Genomic DNA, 19,139 nt, shown 5'->3' with positions numbered 1-19,139 from the left:
GCCAATAAATAAATAAATAAATAAATAGGGGAGTCTCCTCTGCAGCTGGGACATGACTCACCCAACACAGCATACACCCATGCTCAAGGATTAGGGCCCCATCCCCCTAGCTACCATGAGAGCACCATGGAATGGGAAAGCTTCACAAGCAGTGGAGCAATGCTGTGGTATCTATCTCTGTCCATCTGTCTGTCTCCTACCCTCTATTCATAATCTTAAAACATCTGTTGAAAATGATGGAGTCATGCAGGTTTATGGTCAGGAGGTCACGCGGTGGATAAAGCATTGGACTCTCAAGCATAAGGTCCCAAGTTCAATCCCCGGCAGCACATGTACCAGAGTGATGTCTGGTTCTTGTTCTCTCTATCTCTCCTCCTATCTTTCTCGTTAATACATAAATAAAATATTTTTTTAAAAAAATCATGCAGGTTCAACAAAAAGCAAAACAAAGCTGGAATAATTTTGAAAATATTTTGATTTTTTTTTTTTTTTAAGATTTTATTTATTTATGAGAAACACGGGAGGAGAGAGAAAGAACCAGACATCACTCTGGCACATGTGCTGCCGGGGATCAAATTCAGGACTTCATGCTTAAGAGTCCAAAGCTTTATCACTGTGCCACCTCCCGAACCACAATATTTTTATTATTATTTTTTTTAATTTCCTTTGTTGTTGGATAGGACGGAGTGTAACTGAGAGAGGAGGTGGGATAGAGAGGGGGAGAGAAAGACAGACACCTGCAGACCTGCTCCACTGCTTGTGAAGCGTCCCCCATGCAGATGGGGAGCCGGGGGCGCAAACCTGGACTGTTGTACAGGTCCTTGAGCACCACCGCCCAGCTCACTGGTTTTGATTTGGGGATGGGGTATGTATGAATAATTGTGAGAATGAATCTTTTTTCCATACTCATAAGTTTTTCCATTAATAGTTTCCAAAATAGTTAACTCATAATAGCTTATCTTTGTAATCTTAAAAAAATAAATACAGTAACTAATATTCCATCCCCCCTCAATTTTTTTCCCCTAGGAGTTTGCACTTCCAGACCCTTACATCCTTCCAAAGCTCCCAGCTGCCCCACAGAGGGAACACATAGAGTAGAATTCAATGTTAACTGCAGCCAAAATGTGGATAAAGTCATCTCTGACGTAAAAGAAATTGCAGGTGTTTCTGTCACGTCTTTATCTGCTAGGTAAGAACATCTTTTTCCCTTTTGCTGTGTGTATTTTTTATTTTATTTTTATTTTTTATTACTAAGACAGTCAGAAATCTAGAGGAAAGGGGGTAATAGAGAGAGAGACACAGAGAGACACCTGCAGCTCTGCTTCACCACTCACAAAGTTTTCCCCCTGCAGGTGGGGACCAGGGGCTCGAACCTGGGTCCTTGCACTTTGTAACATGTGCGCTCAACCAGATGCGCCACCATCCACCAGCCTCCGCTCCCCCGCCATGTGTATATAGGAATCTTTCTTGCAAATCCTGTGTTCCTCTAGGTTGAAAGCACATTTCTCTGAGGACAGGTTTATGGAGCAGCATCTTTTTTTTTCCCCCTCATATGCTGGTTCTTTGGGGAGAGGAGCTTGGGATCTTTACAAAACAGTAAAAAGCAACTATTTTCTGTGTGGGAGGGACCATTGCTACACATATCATTCGCAGAAGTTCTAATCCTCCTGGTAATGTGAGAAGTTCTAACCCTCCTGGTAATGTGGAAAGGAGGTTAGTTTGACTTTAGAGAATGGATAAACCCCAGCGATATGCTGGTGACATGGGTTTTACTTTTTATTATTATTTACTGATTGGATAAAAACAGAGAAATTGAGAGGGGAAGGAAGATAGGGAGGGATAAAGACAGTGAGAGAGAGAGCAGAAAAAGTGAACGAGGCCACAGCACCAAATCTTCCCTCAGTGCAGTGGGGGCCAGCTCGAACCTGGGCTGTGCACATGGCAAAGCAGCATACAGTCTGACTGAGCTATTTCGCCAGCCTAAAACTTTTTATTTATTTATTTTTATTCATCTATTTTACCAGTGCAAAAGAGCTCACTGGGATAGTGCACTGCCTTGCCGTGTGTGACCTGTAGGTTTAAGCCTGGCCCTCACAATACTGAAAGAAGCTTTGTGCTGCCATTTTTGTTCCTTTTTCTCAAGATTGTTTTGGCAATTCTAGGTCTTTTCTGGTTCCAGATAACCTTCCTGCGTTTCAATCTAGAAAAGTCAGCCCCAGAGAAATAAGGGGAGGAAAAAAAAAAGAAAGAAAGAGGCTGACTTGGGACCCAGCAGTATATTTTAATAAGTCTGCTAAAGATTTGAGAAGCTATTCCAGAAAGTAGATTGGCTAGGATCACATTCATTTATTTTTTTAGTTTTAGTTTCTTTTGTACCGTACCATTTCCTCTCTGATTTACAGCGGTATAGGAAATTGAACCTGAGACTTTGAAGCCTCAAGCATGAAAGTCTTTTTGCGGGGCCAGGATGTGGTGCACCTGGTGTAGCATACACATTGTCATGCTCAAAGACCCAGGTTCAAGTCCCTGTTCCCCACCTGCAGGGGGAAAACTTCACAAGTGGTAAAGCAGTTCTGCAGGTGTCTCTGTTTATCTCTCCTCTGTTGCTTTCTTCTCCTTTATTTATTCACTTATTTATTTTATTTATTTTCCCTTTTGTTGTCCCTGTTGTTTTTCATTGTTGTTGTAGTTATTGTTGTTGTTACTGATGTCGTTGTTGTTGGATAGAACAGAGAGAAATGCAGAGATGGGGAAGACAGAGGGGGAGAGAAAGATAGACACCTGTGCTTTACCACTAGTGAAGCAACTCCCCTGCAGGTGGGGAGTCAGGGGTTTGAACCAGGATCCTTACACCAGTCCTTGTGCTTTGTGCCACGTGTTCTTAACCTGCTGTGCTACCGCCCAACTTCCTCCTTTTTTTTTTTTTAACTTTATTTATTTAATGTACATTGAGAGGAAAGGAGGAGAGACAGATGCCTGCAGCACTGCTCCACTGCTTATGAAGCTTTCCCTCTGCAAGTGGGGATGGGGTTTTGATCTTGGGTCCTTGTGCATGTGCACCATTGCCTGTCCTCCCCCCTTTTAAATATTTATTTATTTTTGATAGAGACAGAGAGAAATTGAGAGGGGTGGGGGAGATTAAGAGGGAGAGAGGCAGATACCTGCACTCAGTTGTGAAGCTTCCCCCCTGCAGGTGGGGACGGGTGGCTTAAACCTGAGTCCTTGCACACTTGTCATGTGTGCACTCAGCCAGGTGCGTCATCACCCAGCCTCCTGCCTGTTCCTTCTCTCTCCCTCCCCCTCACTTTCTCTCTGTCCTCCAAATAAAATAAAGTCTTTTTGCTTAACAATTGTGTTGGCTTCCCCACTCTGCAATCAAGTTTTAAATTTCACATAAATCTAGTAATAGTAGAAGATATTTGTATATTGTGGAGTACCTAAAGCACATTTTGTTTGTTTGTTCTATGTCAATAATTGGCTTTTTCCCTAGGACTGATGATGAAGAAGAAACGCGGATCAGTCTGAACTGTAGTCAGCAAGCTTTAATGCAGGTCGTGGCTTTACTTTCCCAGAACAGACAACTTTATCAGAAAACTGAAATTCTGTCCCTGGAGAAGGTAATTCAAACATATTGGAGCCAGGGAGATAGCATTGTGGTGATGATCTGTGATTTGTGCACCAGACTTTTCCTTTCCTTTCCTTTCTTTCTTTCTTTTATTTTTATTTTTTCCTCCCTCTAGGGTTACCTCTAGGGCTCAGTGCCAGCATTACAAATCCACTGTTTCCTGGTCGCCCTTTTTTTTTGGATAAGACAGAGGGAAATTGAGAGGGGAGCTAGAGAAGGAGAGAGAAAGATAGACACCGCAGATCTGCTTCACAACTTGTGAAGCGACCCACCTCAACTGACTGCAGATGGAAACCAGGGCTTGAACCTGTAACGCGTGTACTTAACCAGGTGTGCCACTGCCTGGCCCCTCAGCGTCCAACACTGTTCGCAGCACCACCAGCTAGTCCTCTTGCACCAGTTATCTTTTTTCTCTCCCCTCTCACCTCAGACCAGATTTTCACTCCTTACTACTTTTTTTGTTCTTTTTTTCCCAGAGCCCTGGTGAAGCAGCTGTATAGGTGTCTCTTTCTCTCCCCCTCTCTGTCTTCCCCTCCTCTCTCCATTTCTGTCTGTCCTATCCAACAACGATGACATCAATAACAACAATAACTACAGCAAAAATAAAAAGCAACAAGAGCAACAAAAGAGAAAATAAATATATATATATTTTAAATATTTATTTTATTTATTTATTCCCTTTTGTTACCCTTGTTGTTTTATTGTTGTAGTTATTATTGTTGTTGTCGTCGTTGTTGGATAGGACAGAGAGAAATGGAGAGAGGAGGGGAAGACAGAGAGGAGGAGAGAAAGACAGACACCTGCAGACCTGCTTCACCGCCTGTGAAGCGACTCCCCTGCAGGTGGGGAGCCGGGGTTCGAACCGGGATCCTTATGCCGGTCCTTGTGCTTTGCGCCACCTGCGCTTAACCCGCTGCGCTACAGCCCGACTCCCGAAAATAAATATATATATATATTTTTTCCCCTCCAGGGTTATTGCTGGGCTCAGTGCCTGCACCATGAATCCACCGCTCCTGGAGGCCATTTCCCCCCCTTTTTGTTGCCCTAGTTGTTGCAGCCTCGTTGCGGTTATTATTTCCATTGTTGACGCTGCTTTGTTGTTGGATAGGACAGACAGAAATGGAGAGAGGAGGGGAAGACAGAGAGAGAGGGGGAGAGAAAGATAGACACCTGCAGACCTGCTTCACCGCCCGTGAAGGGACTCCCCTGCAGGTGGGGAGTCGGGGGCTCGAACCGGGATCCTTACGCTGGTCCCTGCGCTTTGCGCCACGTGCGATTAGAAAATAAATATTTTTTAAAAGAATTAAAAAAAAGAAAGTTTATGACCCTAGTACCAGTAGATTCCAGGGAGCCTGCTTCCTGGTTCTGCATCCTCAAATGGTGGAACTGCTAGGGGCCATTCTAGAGCCTTCTTGTCCCGTCCACCTGGGTTTCACTCTTGGGACATAAGCTCTACCCAAAGGCCTCAGCTATCAACACCTTTGGGGGTTAGGATTTCAGCTTAACAAATTCTGACGGAACAGATGTGCTCTGACCATGACAGTACTTACTCCAGATTAGAGGCTCAGTTCCAGGCTGACGGGTCTGGGCTCTTATTTATTTATTTATTTATTTATTTATTTATTAATGAGAAACATAGGAAGAGAGAGAGAACCAGACATTACTCTGGTACATGTGCTACCGGGCATTGAACTCGGGATCTCATGCTTGAGAATCCAGTGCTTTATCCACTGCACCACCTCTCGACCATGGGGCTCTTATTTTGTACCCTCCACTTGGACCATTTACTTGACAACCATTTGTATGATCACTCTACTTTCTGGCTTAGAATGCTTAAAGGGGTGTGGGGGAGACATATTTCTAAATATTTTCTGGATATTTTTCACTTTTGGATCTCACGGGTATTTCAAACCAAGTCTATACAACCCACTCCATCCCCTTATGTGTTGATCTTTTTTTTTCCCTTTTGTTGCCCTTGTTGTCTTTTTATTGTTGTTGTAGTTATTTTGTTATTGTTATTGATATCATCTTTGTTAGGACAGAGAGAAATGGAGAGAGGAGGGGAAGACAGAGAGGGGAGAGAGAAAGACACCTGCAGACCTGCTTCACCGCTTGTGAAGCGACTTCCCCACAGGTGGAGAGCCAGGGCCTCGAACCGGGATTCTTAGGCCGGTCCTTGTGCTTTGTGCCACGTGCGCTTAACTCACTGCTCTACCGCCTGACTCCCATGTGTTGATCTTCTTATAGACACAGAGAGAGAGAATGACAGAGGCCACAGCACCAAAACTCCTACCATGTGGTGGGGGCCTGGCTGAAGCCTGGTTCATATCATGTTTTAGCTGCTCACTTTTGCTGGTCCTATATTACTGTGTTTTAAGTGTTATTGTTATGATAATAATAATTATTATTATTACTTGCCTCCAGGGTTATCACTGGGACTTGGTGTCTGCACTACAAATCCATGGCTCTTGGAGGCCATTTTTTCTCTTTTTAAATTTTTTTCTTTTAATTTGATGTAGTCCTATTAGTTTATTTTTGTTTTAGTCTTCTTTGTATAAATATATAAATCCAGTTAGATTTGTATCATTGAAGATGCCTTTAAAATTTAGATGGAAAAGAGTTCTGCCAATATTTTCCTTTTATTTATTATTCTTTCTAATATTTTCAGTATTTGATAGTTTCTGGTCTAACATCTAAGTCCTTGATCCATTTGGAATCTACTCTTGTGTTTGGAATTTACTTTTGTGAAATACAGTTGTTCAGTTTCTTTCCTTCTGTCTTCCTTATTTTCTTTTGATTTTATTGGTAGGACAGAGAGAAATTGAAAGGGGATAGGGGAATAGAGAAGGAGAAAGAAAGATAGATACTTGCAGATCTGCTTCACTTTCAGGTGGGAAGTCAGGGCTCAAACCTAGATCCTTGCATGGCTCCTTGCAATCATACTATGTGTGTTTAAACAGTGTACCACGGCCTGACCCCTTTAAGTATTATTATTTTTTAATATATATATTTTAACCAAAGCACTGCTCAGCTCCAGCTTACGGTGGTACACGGGATTGAACCGGGGACTTTGGAGCCTCAGGCACGAGAGTATCTTTGTATAACCATTATGCTATCTACCTACCCCCGCCCTTTTTTAAAAAATATTTTTATTTTATTTTAATGAGAATGAGATATATAGAGGGAAAATTACAGAGAGACAGACCAGAGCACTGCTCAGTTCTGCTTCATGGTGGTGCTGGGATTGAACCTGGAACCTTAGAGTCTCAGGCATGAGAGTCTTTTGCATAACCACTATGTTATTTCCTCACTCCAAGCATTTTTTTTTATTTAATTTTATTTTGTAATCATGAGGGCTTCTTGATGTCAGGTGACTTTTTCCAATAGAAAGGAGGGGGCACTGGAGATAGCATAATGGTCGTGCAAAGACTTTCATGCTTGAGCCTTCTAGATTCCTGATTCAATCCTCTGCACCACCATAAGCCATAGTTGAGCAGTGTTCTAATTAAAAAAAAAAAAAAAAATGTTTGTTTTAATTAGAAAAAGGGAGGTGGGTGGGTGATTTGCACCTAATTCAGCTCACATAGTAATAAGACCAAGGGTCCTGGTTCAAGCTCCTGACTCCCCACCTGCAAGGGGGACACTTCACAAGTAGTGAAGCAAGTCTGTCAGTGTCTGTCTTTCTCTCCCCCTCTCTGTCTTCCCTCCCCTCTCAGTTTCTCTCTGTTCTATCCGATAAAATGGAAAAAAAAATGGCTGTCATGAGCAGTGGATTCATAGTGCTGGCACTGAGCTCCAATGATAACCATGGAGGCAAAAAAAAAAAAGAAGAAGAAGGAGGAGAAGGAGGAGGAAGAGGATGTGGAAAACTTCTACAACAGTGCAGGGGAGATAGCACAGTGGTAATGCACCAGATTTGGAAGCCCCAGAAATTCCAGGTTCATTCCTGTACTGTGTACCGCCATAAGCCAGAACTGAGCAATGCTCGGTTATATTCCCCTCCCCCTTAACAAATCAATCTTAAAAAAATAATACTGGGGGCTGGGGAAATAGCACAATGGTTATGTAAAGAGACTTTCATGCTTGAGGCTCCAAAGTCCCAGGTTCAATCCTCTGCACCACCATAAGCCAGAGCTGTGCAGTGCTCAGGGGAAAAAGAAAAAGAAAGAAAAATTGTACAACACCAAAGCTTCGGGGCCAGGTGGTGGCGCACCTGGTTGAGCGCACATATTACAACTCTCAAGGACCTGGGTTTGAGCCCTCAGTCCCCACCTGCAGGGGGAAAGCTTTGCGAGTGGTGAAGCAGGGCTGCAGGTGTCTCTCTTGCTCTCTTATCACCTTCTTCCCTCGATTTCTGGCTGTCTCTATCCAGTAAATAGATAAAAATAATAAAAACATTTTTTAAAAAAGATTTTATTTATTAATGAGAAAAATAGAAGGAGAGAGAAAGAACCAGACATCACTCTGGCACATGTGCTGCCGGGGATTGAACTCAGGAACTCATGCTTGAAAGTCCAAAGCCTTATCACTGCACCACCTCCCGGACCACATAAAAACATTTAAAAAAAAATATTATACCACCAAAGCTTCTTCCAGTGCAGTGAAGACCAAACTTGAACATGTTGAACATGGAACATGTGCAAGACAGAGCAGATGCACTGTCCAAGTAAGCTGCTTTGCCATTATTCTTTCTTTCTTTATTAATTATTATTTTTATTTTTACCAGATCACTGCTCAGCTCTGGCTTATGGTGGTACTGGGGATTGAACCTGGAACCTTTGAAGCCTCAGGCATGATGGGCTCTTTGCATAACCATTGTGCTGTCTCCCCAGCCCCCAATATTAGATATTTTAAGATTGCTTTGTTAAGAGAAAGAGAGGGACAATATAACCAAGCACTGCTCAGCTCTGGCTTATGGTGGTGCACAGTATAGGACTGAACCTGGAACTTCTGGGACTTCCAAATCTGGTGCGTTATCACAGTGCTATCTCCCTGGATCTCTTGTAAGACCTTTTTTTTTTTTTATTACACTTCCTCCAAATACTTGCCTAACTCTTCCACTTATTTTTAATTGCCACCCAGCACCCAGTGTTATCACTGGGGTTCAATGCATCCACAATGAATCCACTGCTCCCAGGAGACTTTCTTTCTTTTTTGCTTTATTTGACAGGACAGAAGTGGGGCCAGGCGGTAGTGCACCTGATTAAGCACACACATTACATTGCGCAAGGAGATAGATTCAAATGCCTGGTCCCCACCTGCAGGGGGAAAGCTTCATGAGTGGTGAAGCAGGGCTGCAGGTGTCTCTCTGTCTCTTCCTGTTTCCCTCTCCTCTCAATCTCTCTGTCTCTGTCCAATAGTAAATAAATGAAAATATTAGAGAGAGAGAAATTGAGAAGGGTAAGGGAGATAGAGAAAGAAAGCTAGAAACTACGCCCCTTGTGAAACTTCCCCCACCTGTGAGGGGCAGCAACGTACACCTGGATCTTACACAGTCAAGTAGAGCTACTGCCCAGCCCCCTTAAACACCTGATTGCAATTTATCTTAACATCTTCCTCCCAAGAAGACTGAGCTCCTAGCAATCAGAGAATTTTTTGGTCAGATTTGCATTCTTATTATTTTTTTTTTCAATTGGATAGAGACAACCAGAAATTGATAGGGAAGGGGAGATAGACACCTGTAGCACTACTTTACCATTTTTTTAAAAAATATTTATTTACTTTTGTTGCCCTTGTTTTATTGTAGTTATTGTTGTTGTTGATGTCATTGTTGGATAGGACAGAGAGAAATGGAGAGAGATGGGGAAGACAGAGAGGGGGAGAGAAAGATAGACACCTGCTTCACCGTCTGTGAAGCGACTCCCCTGCAGGTGGGGAGCCGGGGGTTCCAACCCAGATCCTTACATAGGTCCTCACGCTTTGCTTTGTGCCACCTGCACTTAACTTTCTGCGCTACCGCCCGACTCCCCTACTTCACCAATTTCAAAACCTTCCTGCTACAGGTGGGGACTGGGGGCTCAAACCTGGGTCCTACATTGTAACATGTGCGCTCAACCAGGTATGTCACCACCTGGCATCCCAATATTAAAAAAAAATTTTTTTCTTGCCTCCAGGGTTATTGCTGGGGCTCGGTGCCTGCACCACGAATCCACCGCTCTTGGAGGCTATTTTCCCCCCCTTTTGTTGCCCTTGCTGTATTATCGTTGTTGTCATTATTGTTCTTGTTACTGACGTTGTTGTTGTCGGATAGGACAGAGAAATGGAGAGAGGGGGAGAGAAAGACACCTGCAGACCTACTTCACCACCTGTGAAGCGACTCCCCTGCAGGTGGGGAACCAGGGGCTCCAACCAGGATCCCTATGCCAGTTCCTGCGCTTTGCGCCATGTACGCTTAACCCTCTGCACTACTACCTGACCCCCCCAGTATTTTTTTCAAATTATCTTTATTGGTTTATTGGATAGAGATAGCTAAAAACCAAGAGGGAAGAGGCCGATAGAGAGGGAAAGAGACAGAGAGACACCTGCAGCCCTGCTTCACCACTTCTGAAGCTTTCCCCCCAGCAGGAGGGAGCCTGGGGCTCAAACCTGGGTCATTGGACACTAACATGTGCGCTCAACCACGTGTGCTACCCGGCCCCTCGCATCCTCAAATTTTCACCTGAAGCCTGTTAGAGTAAGCTCCCAGCATGCACATTTCACTGACCTTAGCGTTTGTTTTTGGTTCTGTAGGTTTGTTTTCTAGTACTGATGATGGATGGACAGTGTCTCTAAACTTATGTCTCAAGGACCTAGGTTGTATTGTTATGTGGAAGACAGAAATGTTATGCATGTACAAACTATTGTATTTACTGTCGACTGTAAAATAATCCAATAAAGAAATTAAAAAAAGATAATGAGTGGTCCAGGAGGTGGCACAAAGGTGGTGATAAAGCTTTGGACTCTCAAGCATGAAGTCCCGAGTTCGATCCCCGGCAGCACATATGCCAGAGTGATGTCTGGTTCTTCCTCTTTCCTCCTGTCTTTCTCATAAATAAATAAAATCTTAAAAAAAAAAAAAAGGTAAATGAAATAGTTTTCATCTGTACATTAGAATTCAACATCTGTATACTATATTATTACAATAAAACAGACTGTCAATATACTACTTAAAAAAATCAAATAAAATAAACTTGTGTCTCTCTCCAGCCTCCACTTCTCCATACAGGAATGGGGCGACTGTGCACACTGGATGAACCTGTCCCCTTGGCAACCATGATTGAACGAATTAAAAAGCACCTAAAACTAACTCATGTTCGTCTTGCTCTTGGAGTAGGGAAGACCTTAGGTAAACATTCCCCCTTTTACTTGCCCAAAATACCTACTGAGAACTGTAGGGTCAGAGTTCTAACAGTTGACAAAAAACATGTTAGCAGCTTGTGGGAGACTTTAAGATTTATCCAAGTGGGGGCCAGGCAGTGGTGCACAGGGTTAAGCGCACATAGTATGAAGCACAAGGACTGGTGTAAGGACCCCTGTTCAAACCCATGGCTTCCCACCTGCAGGGGAGTTGCTTCACAAGTGGTGAAGCAGGTCTGCAGGTGTCTGTCTTTCTCTTCCCCTCTATGAATCACCCTCTTCTCTCGATTTCTCTGTGTCCTATCCAATACCAATAACAACAAGAGCAATAAAATGGGAAAAATGGCCTCCAGGAGCAGTGGATTCATGGTGCAGGCACTGAGCCCCAGCAATAACTCTGGAGGCAAAAAAAAAAAAAAAAATTATCTAAGCATTTCACTGGCTTAAAGATCCATTACTCAATAACTCTGTGCTCATCTTCAATCAGTAATGATAGTTGGATCACTGTAGCCTGCTTGCTGTTATAGAGGGCATTCTGGAAAATCTTAAACTACCAGTTAAACATTCTAGCTTAGAAATGCTAATGCTAGGGGCCAGGTGGTGGCACACCTGGTTGAGCACACGTCACAGTACACAAGGACCCAGGTTCAAACTCCCAGTCCCCACCTACAAGGGGGTAGCTTCTCAAGTGGTGAAGCAGGGCTGCAAATGTCTCTCTCCCTCTCTTATCTCCCCTTTCCTCTCAATTTCTAGCTGTCTCTATCCAATAAGTAAATGAAGATTAAAAAAAAAAAAAAAAGAATTGCTATTGCTACGTTACTTCAGTTCATTGTCCAGAATTGGTCACATTACCCAACCAACCTTGAGAGGGCCTGAAGGACATTTCTACAATTTGCAAAGTGAAGAGCTGAATATGTTAATGGCTTCTGGTATAGCTGAAATTTAATACTGATGATAACATTTAAAAAGATTTATTGGGGGCCAGGCGGTAGCACAGCAGGTTAAACGCACATAGTATGAAGCACAAGGACTGGCGTAAGGATCCCAGTTCAAGCCCCTGGCTCCCTACCTGCAGGGGAGTCGTTTCAAAAGCAGTGAAGCAGGTCTGCAGGTGTCTTTCTTCTCTATTTTCCCCACCTCTCTTGATTTCTCTTTGTCCTATCCAACAACAGCTATTACAATAGTAACAACAAGGGCAACAAAATTGGGAAAAAATGGCCTCCAGGAGCAGTGGTGCCTGTAGTACAGGCACCGAGCCCCAGAAATAACCCTGGAGGCAAAAAAAAAAAAAATCTTCCTTCAGTGAAGCAGGGGCCAGGTTCAAGACCCGGTCTCACACATGGCAAAGCAGCACACCAATCTCAGCTTCCGCAGATGAGAACAGGAAGATTACCTGCCTACCTCTCACTGTTACCTGAAGACCAAGATGAGATAACTATGCCTCATAGCACTGCAGTAAGGCCTAGAACATTACCATTAGTATAGCTTATATGTGGACTGTGCAGCCATGGCGGATGTCCCATATAATAGTGACCTGGCTTTGGCTCAGCTTTGCAACAGCAAGGAGTAATGTGTTGACCCACATGGAAGCATTTTCTGTTATTCTTTCTTTCTTTATTTTTTGCCTCCAGGGTTATCGCTGGGGTTCAGTGCCTGCACCATGAATCCGCTGCTCCTGGAGGCCATTTTCCCCCTTTTGTTGCCCTTGTTGTTGTGGTTATTATTATTGTTGTTGATGTCGTTCGTTGTTGGATAGGACAGAGAGAAATGGAGAGAGGAGGGGAAGACAGGGGAGAGAAAGATAAACACCTGCAGACCTCTTCACCGCCTGTGAAGCGACTCCCCTGCAGGTGGGAAGCTGGAGGCTCAAACTGGCATCCTTCCGCTGATCATTGGGCTTTGTGCTACATGCGCTTAACCCTCTGCACTACTGCCCGACCCCACACTTTTTGTTATTTTATAAAGTTCAGCAAGCAAAAAGACTTGAAGTGAAATCTGCATTACACTTAGGATTCTTGGTATAAATTTTAATATTAAAATTAAGGGGAAGGTGGGGTAGAGAGCCTAATGGTTCTGCAAAGGGATTCATGCCTGAGACTCTGAAATCCCAGATTCCACCCTCCCCACCACCATAAGCCAGAGCTGAGCAGTGCTCTGGGAAAAGAAAAGAGTAAAAATTAAAGGAAATTTTAAAACATTGGTCTCTCTTTTTCTTTTACCTTGAAGCATCTCAAGTGAAAGTGGTGGCCCTGTGTGCTGGATCTGGGAGCAGTGTCCTGCAGGGGACAGACGCAGACCTTTACCTCACAGGTGAGACAAACTTCCCTTCTCTCTCTTTTTTTTTAATGTTTAATCCCTTTCGTTGCCCTTTTTTTATTGTTGTAGCTATTATTGTTGTTGTTGTTGTTGTTGGATAGGATAGAGAGGAGTGGAGAGAGGAGGGGAAGACAGAGAGGGAGAGAGAGATAGACACCTGCAGACCTGCTTCACTGCCTGTGAAGTGACCCCCCTGCAGGTGGGGAGCCGGGGGCTCGAACCGGGATCCTTATACCGGTCCTTGCGCTTTGCACCACCTGTGCTTAACCCACTGTGCGACCGCCCGACTTCCTTTTTGTTTATTGTTTCCTAACCTTGGCTTATTGTCTAAACTGACGAGTAGCAGACTTTAGGGCAACCCTTGATCTAGTAAGTGGGAATTGTGTGGAGTTGTACCCCTCCTACCCTATGGTTTTGTTAATTAATCCTTTCTTAAATAAAAAAAATTTTTAAAAATGTTTTTTAATTATTATTATTATTTTTTAATATTTATTTATTCCCTTTGTTGCCCTTGTTGTTTTATTGTTGTAGTTATTATTGTTGTTGTCGTTGTTGGATAGGACAGAGAGAAATGGAGAGAGGAGGGGAAGACAGAGAGGAGGAGAGAAAGATAGACACCTGCAGACCTGCTTCACCGCCTGTGAAGCGACTCCCCTGCAGGTGGGGAGCCGGGGCTCGAACCGGGATCCTTATGCCGGTCCTTGTGCTTTGCGCCACCTGCGTTTAAATTATTTTTTATTTATTAGTTAGGGACAGCCAGATATTGGAGGTGTGGGGACAGAGAGACACCTGTAGCACTGCTTCACCATTCGCAAGGCTTTTCCCCCTGCTGGTAGAAAGCCTTTTTGGAAGCTATGGCAGTGGTGTAGCAATGAGTGCAGAGCTGACAAGCATGAGAGTCTGAGTTCCCCAGTACCACATATGCGAGTCATGCTCTCTCTAATATAGAAACATTTATTGTTATTGTTTGTATGTGGGGGGAGACATAGGGCATTGCATTGCATTGATTTCACTGCTCTTTTTATTTTTGTATTTATTAATGAGAAAGATAGGAGAGAGAAAGAACTAGACATCACTCAGGTGCATGTGCTGCCAGGAATTAAACTCGGGACCTTGCTGCGCCACCTCCCAGACCACTCTTTATTATTATTATTATTTTATTTTATTTATTTATTCCCTTTTGTTGCCCTTGTTGTTGTTGTTTTTATTGTTGTAGTTATTATTGTTGTTGTTGTCGTCGTCATTGGATAGGACAGAGAGAAACGGAGAGAGGAGGGGAAGACAGAGAGGGGGAGAGAAAGATAGACACCTGCAGATCTGCTTCACCGCCTGTGAAACGACTCCCCTGCAGGTGGGGAGCCGGGGTTCGAACCGGGATCCTTTTGCCGGTCCTTGTGCTTTTTATTATTTTTTAAAATAAATCAATACTTATTTATTATTGGACAGAGACAGAGAGAAATTGAGAAGGGAGGGGAAGATAGACACCAGAGGCCCTGCTTACCACTTGTGAACCTTTCCCCCTGCAGGTGGGAACCAGGGGCTTGAACCCATGTTCTTGTGCACTGTGATGTGTACATTTAACCAGGTGCACCACCACCTGGTCCCTCACTGCTCTTTTGTTAAAAAATAATATATTGGGAGTCAGGCTGTAGAGCAGTGGGTTAAGTGTATGTGGTGCAAAGCCCAAGGATCGGCAGAAGGATCCCGGTTCGAGCCCTGGCTCCTTACCTGCAAGGGAGTCACTTCATGTGCGGTGAAGCAGGTCTGCAGGTGTCTATCTTCCCCCCCCCCACCCCCCATCTTCCCCTCCTCTCTTTTCTCTCTGTCCTATCCAACAATGACAACAACAATAACTACAATAATAAAACAACAAGGGCAACAAAAAAAGGGAATAAATAAGTAAATAAATAATATATTTTGGGGGCCCAGGCGGTAGTGCAGTGGGCTAAGCACACATGGTGCAAAGTACAAGGACCGGCATAAGGATCCTGGCTTGAGCCCCCAGCTCCCCACCTGCAGGGCGGTCACTTCTCTCCCCTTCTCTGTCTCCCCTTCTCTCTTAGTTTCTTTGTCCTATCCAGCAACAACGACAGCAATAACAACAACAATGATAAAACAAGGGCAACAAAAGGGGAAAAAATAGCCTCCAGGAGCAGTGGATGTGTAGTGCAGGCACCAAGCCCCAGCAGTAACCCTGCAGGCAATATATATATATATATATATTTAAAAGATTTATTTACTAATGAAAGAAAGAACCCAGACATCACTCTGCCACATGCAGTGCTGAGAACTGAACTCAGAACGTCATGCTCAAAGGTCTAAGGCCTTTATCAAGGCCTCCACTGCCCAGGCCTTGATTTCATCACTCTTTTTTTAAAAAATATTTTTAATTATATATATTTATTAGATAGAGACAGCCAGAAATCAAGGGGGGAGGGGGAGGTAGAGAGGGAGAAAGAAAGAGAGAAGGGGAGGTAGATAGCACAATGGTTATGCAAAATGTCTCTCATGTCTGAGGTTCCAAAGTCCCAGATTCAGTCCCCAACACCCCATAAATTGGAGCTGAGCAGTACTCTGGTTAAAAAAATAATAATTAAATATATATATATATCATGAGAAAGAGAGACACCTGCATCCCTGCTTCACCATTCATGAAGTTTTGCTCCTGCACGTGGGGACCAGGGGCTTGAACCCAGGTCCTTGCACACTGTGATATGTGTGCTTAACCAGGTGAACCACCACCCAGCCCCAATTTTGAAATCTTTTTTTTTTTAATTTTTCTCTGTTGTTGCCCTTGTTTTTTATTGTTGTAGTTATTATTGTTGTTGTTATAGATGTCATTGTTGCTGGATAGGACAGAGAGAAATGGAGAGAGGAGGGGAAGACAGAGAGGTAGAGAGAAAGACAGACACCTGCAGACCTGCTTCACCACCTGTGAAGCAACTCCCCAGCAGGTGGGGAGCCAGGGTGCTCGAACCATGTTCCTTACAGTGGTCCTTGCGCTTTGCACCACGTGCGTTAACCTGCTGCGCTACCAACTGACTCCCTAATGGCAATCTTTTAATGGTGAGGTGACAGTCACCCAATTTCATCACTCTTAAGCTGCTTTATCATTCAGAAAGAGACACCAGGGCTCTTCCAGTGGCTAGCATTCCCATGGGGCACCAGGGCTTGACCTGAGCCATGTGCATGACTAGTCATTGCCCTACTGATGAAGGATCTCTCCTGCATAAATAAGTCCCCCTACTCCATAACTTTTTTTCTTTGTTGCCTCCAGGATTATCGCTGGGGCTCGGTACCTATACTACAAATCCACTGCTCCTAGAGGTCATTTTTTCCCATTTTGTTGTCCTTGTTGTCATTATTGTTATTGTTGCCATTGCTGTTGTTGTTGGATAGGACAGAAAGAAATCAAGAGAAGAAGGAAAGACAGAAAAGGGGAATGAAAGACAGACACCTGCAGATCTGCTTCACTGCTTGTGAAGCGACACCCCTACAGGTGGGGAGCCGGGGGTATGAACCAGGATCCTTATGCTAGTCCTTGCGCTTTGCTCCATGTGCACTTAACCTGCTGCTGTGCTATCGCTCAATGCCCCACTCCTTAATTAAAAAAAAATTATTTATTATTGGATACAGACAGAAATTGAGAGGAAGGGGGAGGTAGAGAGACACCTGCAGCCCTGCTTCACCACTTGGGAATCTTTCCCCCTGCAGGTGGGGAGCAGGGGCTCGAACCCCGGTTATTGTGCCAACTGCATCATGTGCGCTCAACCAGTTGTGCCACCACCTGGCCCCCATTTTTTTTTAAGATTTTATTTATTTATTTTAAGATTTTATTTATTTATTCATGAGAATGATAGGAGGGAAGAGAGAAAGAACCAGCAATCACTCTGGTACATGTACTGCCAGGGATTGAATTTAGTACCTCACGCTTGAGAGTCCAGTGCTTTATCCACTGCTTCACCTCACGGACCACACTCCTTAATTTTTTTTTTTTTTCAGCTCCCAGGATTATCGCTGGGGCTAGGTACCTGCACTACAAATCCACTGCTCCTGGATGCCATTTTTCTCATTTTTGTTGCCCTTGTTGTACTTGTTGTAGTTATTATTTTTTGTTATAGCTGTTGTTGTTTTTGGGAAGGACAGAGAGAAATGGCGAGAAGAGGGGAAGACAGAGAGGAGGAGAAAAAGACACCTGCAGACCTGCCTCACTGCTTGCGAAGGAACCCCCTGCAGGTGGGGAACTGGGGGCTGGAACCCGGATCCTTGTGCTGGCCCTTGCGCTTTGCGCCATGTGCGCTTAATCCATTGTGCTACCACCCAGCCCCCACTCCTTAATTTTTTAAGCTTTAAAACTAAAATAATAAATGTTTGGTGTTTTTTTTTTTTTTTTTTTTTTTTGCCTCCAGGGTTATTGCTGGGGCTCAGTGCCTGCACCATGAATCCACTGCTCCTGAAGGCTATTTTCCCCCCTTTTGTTGTTCTTGTTGTTGTAGCCTTGTGGTTATTATTGTTGTTGCTGATATAGTTCGTTGTTGGATAGGACAAAGAGAAATGGAGAGAGATGGGGAAGACAGAGAGGGGGAGAGAAAGATAGACACCTGCAGACCTGCTTCACCGCCTGTGAATTGGCTCCCCTACAGGTGGGGAGCTGGAGGCATGAACCGGGATCCTTCCGCCGGTCCTTAAGCTTTGCGCCACATGCGCTTAACCCGCTGAGCTACCATTTGACTCCCACTTGTGCAAGTCTTGTACAGCCTTTGTGGCCATCTTGCCCATTTGACCTTCAGGAAAGTCGTAAGAGGGAGAAACCCCAAAGGACCCAAGCCTCTTGCACCCCCTTGGTCCAGCACGGGGCGAGTCATGCACTCCACCTGGTGAGCTCTCTACCCAGCCCAGGTTATCTAATTTCACTTTTTTTTTTAATCATTGTTGTGGTTATTATTACCATTGCTACTGTTGTCGGGTTTTTTTTTTGGATAGAACAGAGAGAAATGGAGAGAGGAGGGGAAGACAGAGGGGGAGAGAAAGATAAACACCTGCAGACCTGCTTCACTTCCTGTGAAGCGACTCCCCTGCAGATGGGGAGCCGGGGGCTGGAACCTGGATCCTTATGCCGGTCCTTGTGCTTGGCGCCACGTGCCCTTAACCCGCTTGGCTACTGCCCAGCCCCCCAATTTCACTTTATTTATTTTGTCAGAACACTGCCCCTCCTACGGCTTATGGTGGTGCAGGGGCTTCAGCCAGGGATTCAGGGCATTAGGTGTGCAAGCCTGTTTTGCACAGCTGTCAGCTCTCTTCCCCACCCTCAAGTCTAATACTTGAAGCTTCCCTTACTTGGTTTCAGGTGAAATGTCGCATCACGATGTTCTGGATGCCGCTTCGCAAGGAATAACTGTCATCCTTTGTGAGCACAGCAACACTGAGCGAGGATTCCTTTCTGATCTTAAAGATATGCTGGGTGCTCACTTGGAAAATAAGATTAATATTATCCTGTCAGAGACAGACAGGGACCCTCTGCGTGTAGTATAAATGTCAATGGAAGGAAGACACATCTACGTACTGACTGGACTCCCTGCTTAACTGGAACAAGAGTCAGTGAAATTCATATCCTTCTAGAAGAATGTGCTGAAATTGCACTATGTAGTAGGGGCCAGGGGGTTGCGCACCTGGCTGAGCACACGTTTTACAGTTCGCAAGGACATGGGTTTGAGCTCCTGTCCCCAACTGCAGGAGGAAAGCTTTTCGAGTGGTGAAGCAGTGCTGCGGGTGTCTCTCCGTCTCTCTCCCTCTCTACCACCCCCTTCTATATTTCTGGCTGTCTCTATCCAATAAGTAAATAAATTAATTAAAAAAGAAAAAA

The 19,139-nt window shown here is 44.3% G+C and overlaps 1 protein-coding gene across 2 annotated transcripts in view; it reads left to right on the top strand.

The window, feature by feature from the left end:
- NIF3L1 (NGG1 interacting factor 3 like 1) overlaps positions 1-19,139 on the top strand; it is a 24,170-nt gene extending 5,031 nt beyond the window's left edge. For both annotated transcript variants that reach the window (XM_007520510.3, XM_060194170.1), the window contains exons 3-7: positions 1,027-1,189; positions 3,491-3,617; positions 10,811-10,949; positions 13,187-13,270; positions 18,624-19,139. In XM_007520510.3, the coding sequence (XP_007520572.2) occupies positions 1,027-1,189; positions 3,491-3,617; positions 10,811-10,949; positions 13,187-13,270; positions 18,624-18,808 (698 nt within the window). In that variant the 3' untranslated portion in view covers positions 18,809-19,139. The remainder of the gene's footprint in view (positions 1-1,026; positions 1,190-3,490; positions 3,618-10,810; positions 10,950-13,186; positions 13,271-18,623) is intronic.

The sequence above is a fragment of the Erinaceus europaeus genome, chromosome 7 (assembly GCF_950295315.1).
Source record: "Erinaceus europaeus chromosome 7, mEriEur2.1, whole genome shotgun sequence".
NCBI classification, from domain to species: Eukaryota; Metazoa; Chordata; class Mammalia; order Eulipotyphla; family Erinaceidae; genus Erinaceus; species Erinaceus europaeus.
The sequence above is the reverse complement of the archived record's forward strand: the minus strand, read 5'-3'. Positions and strand labels throughout refer to the sequence as shown.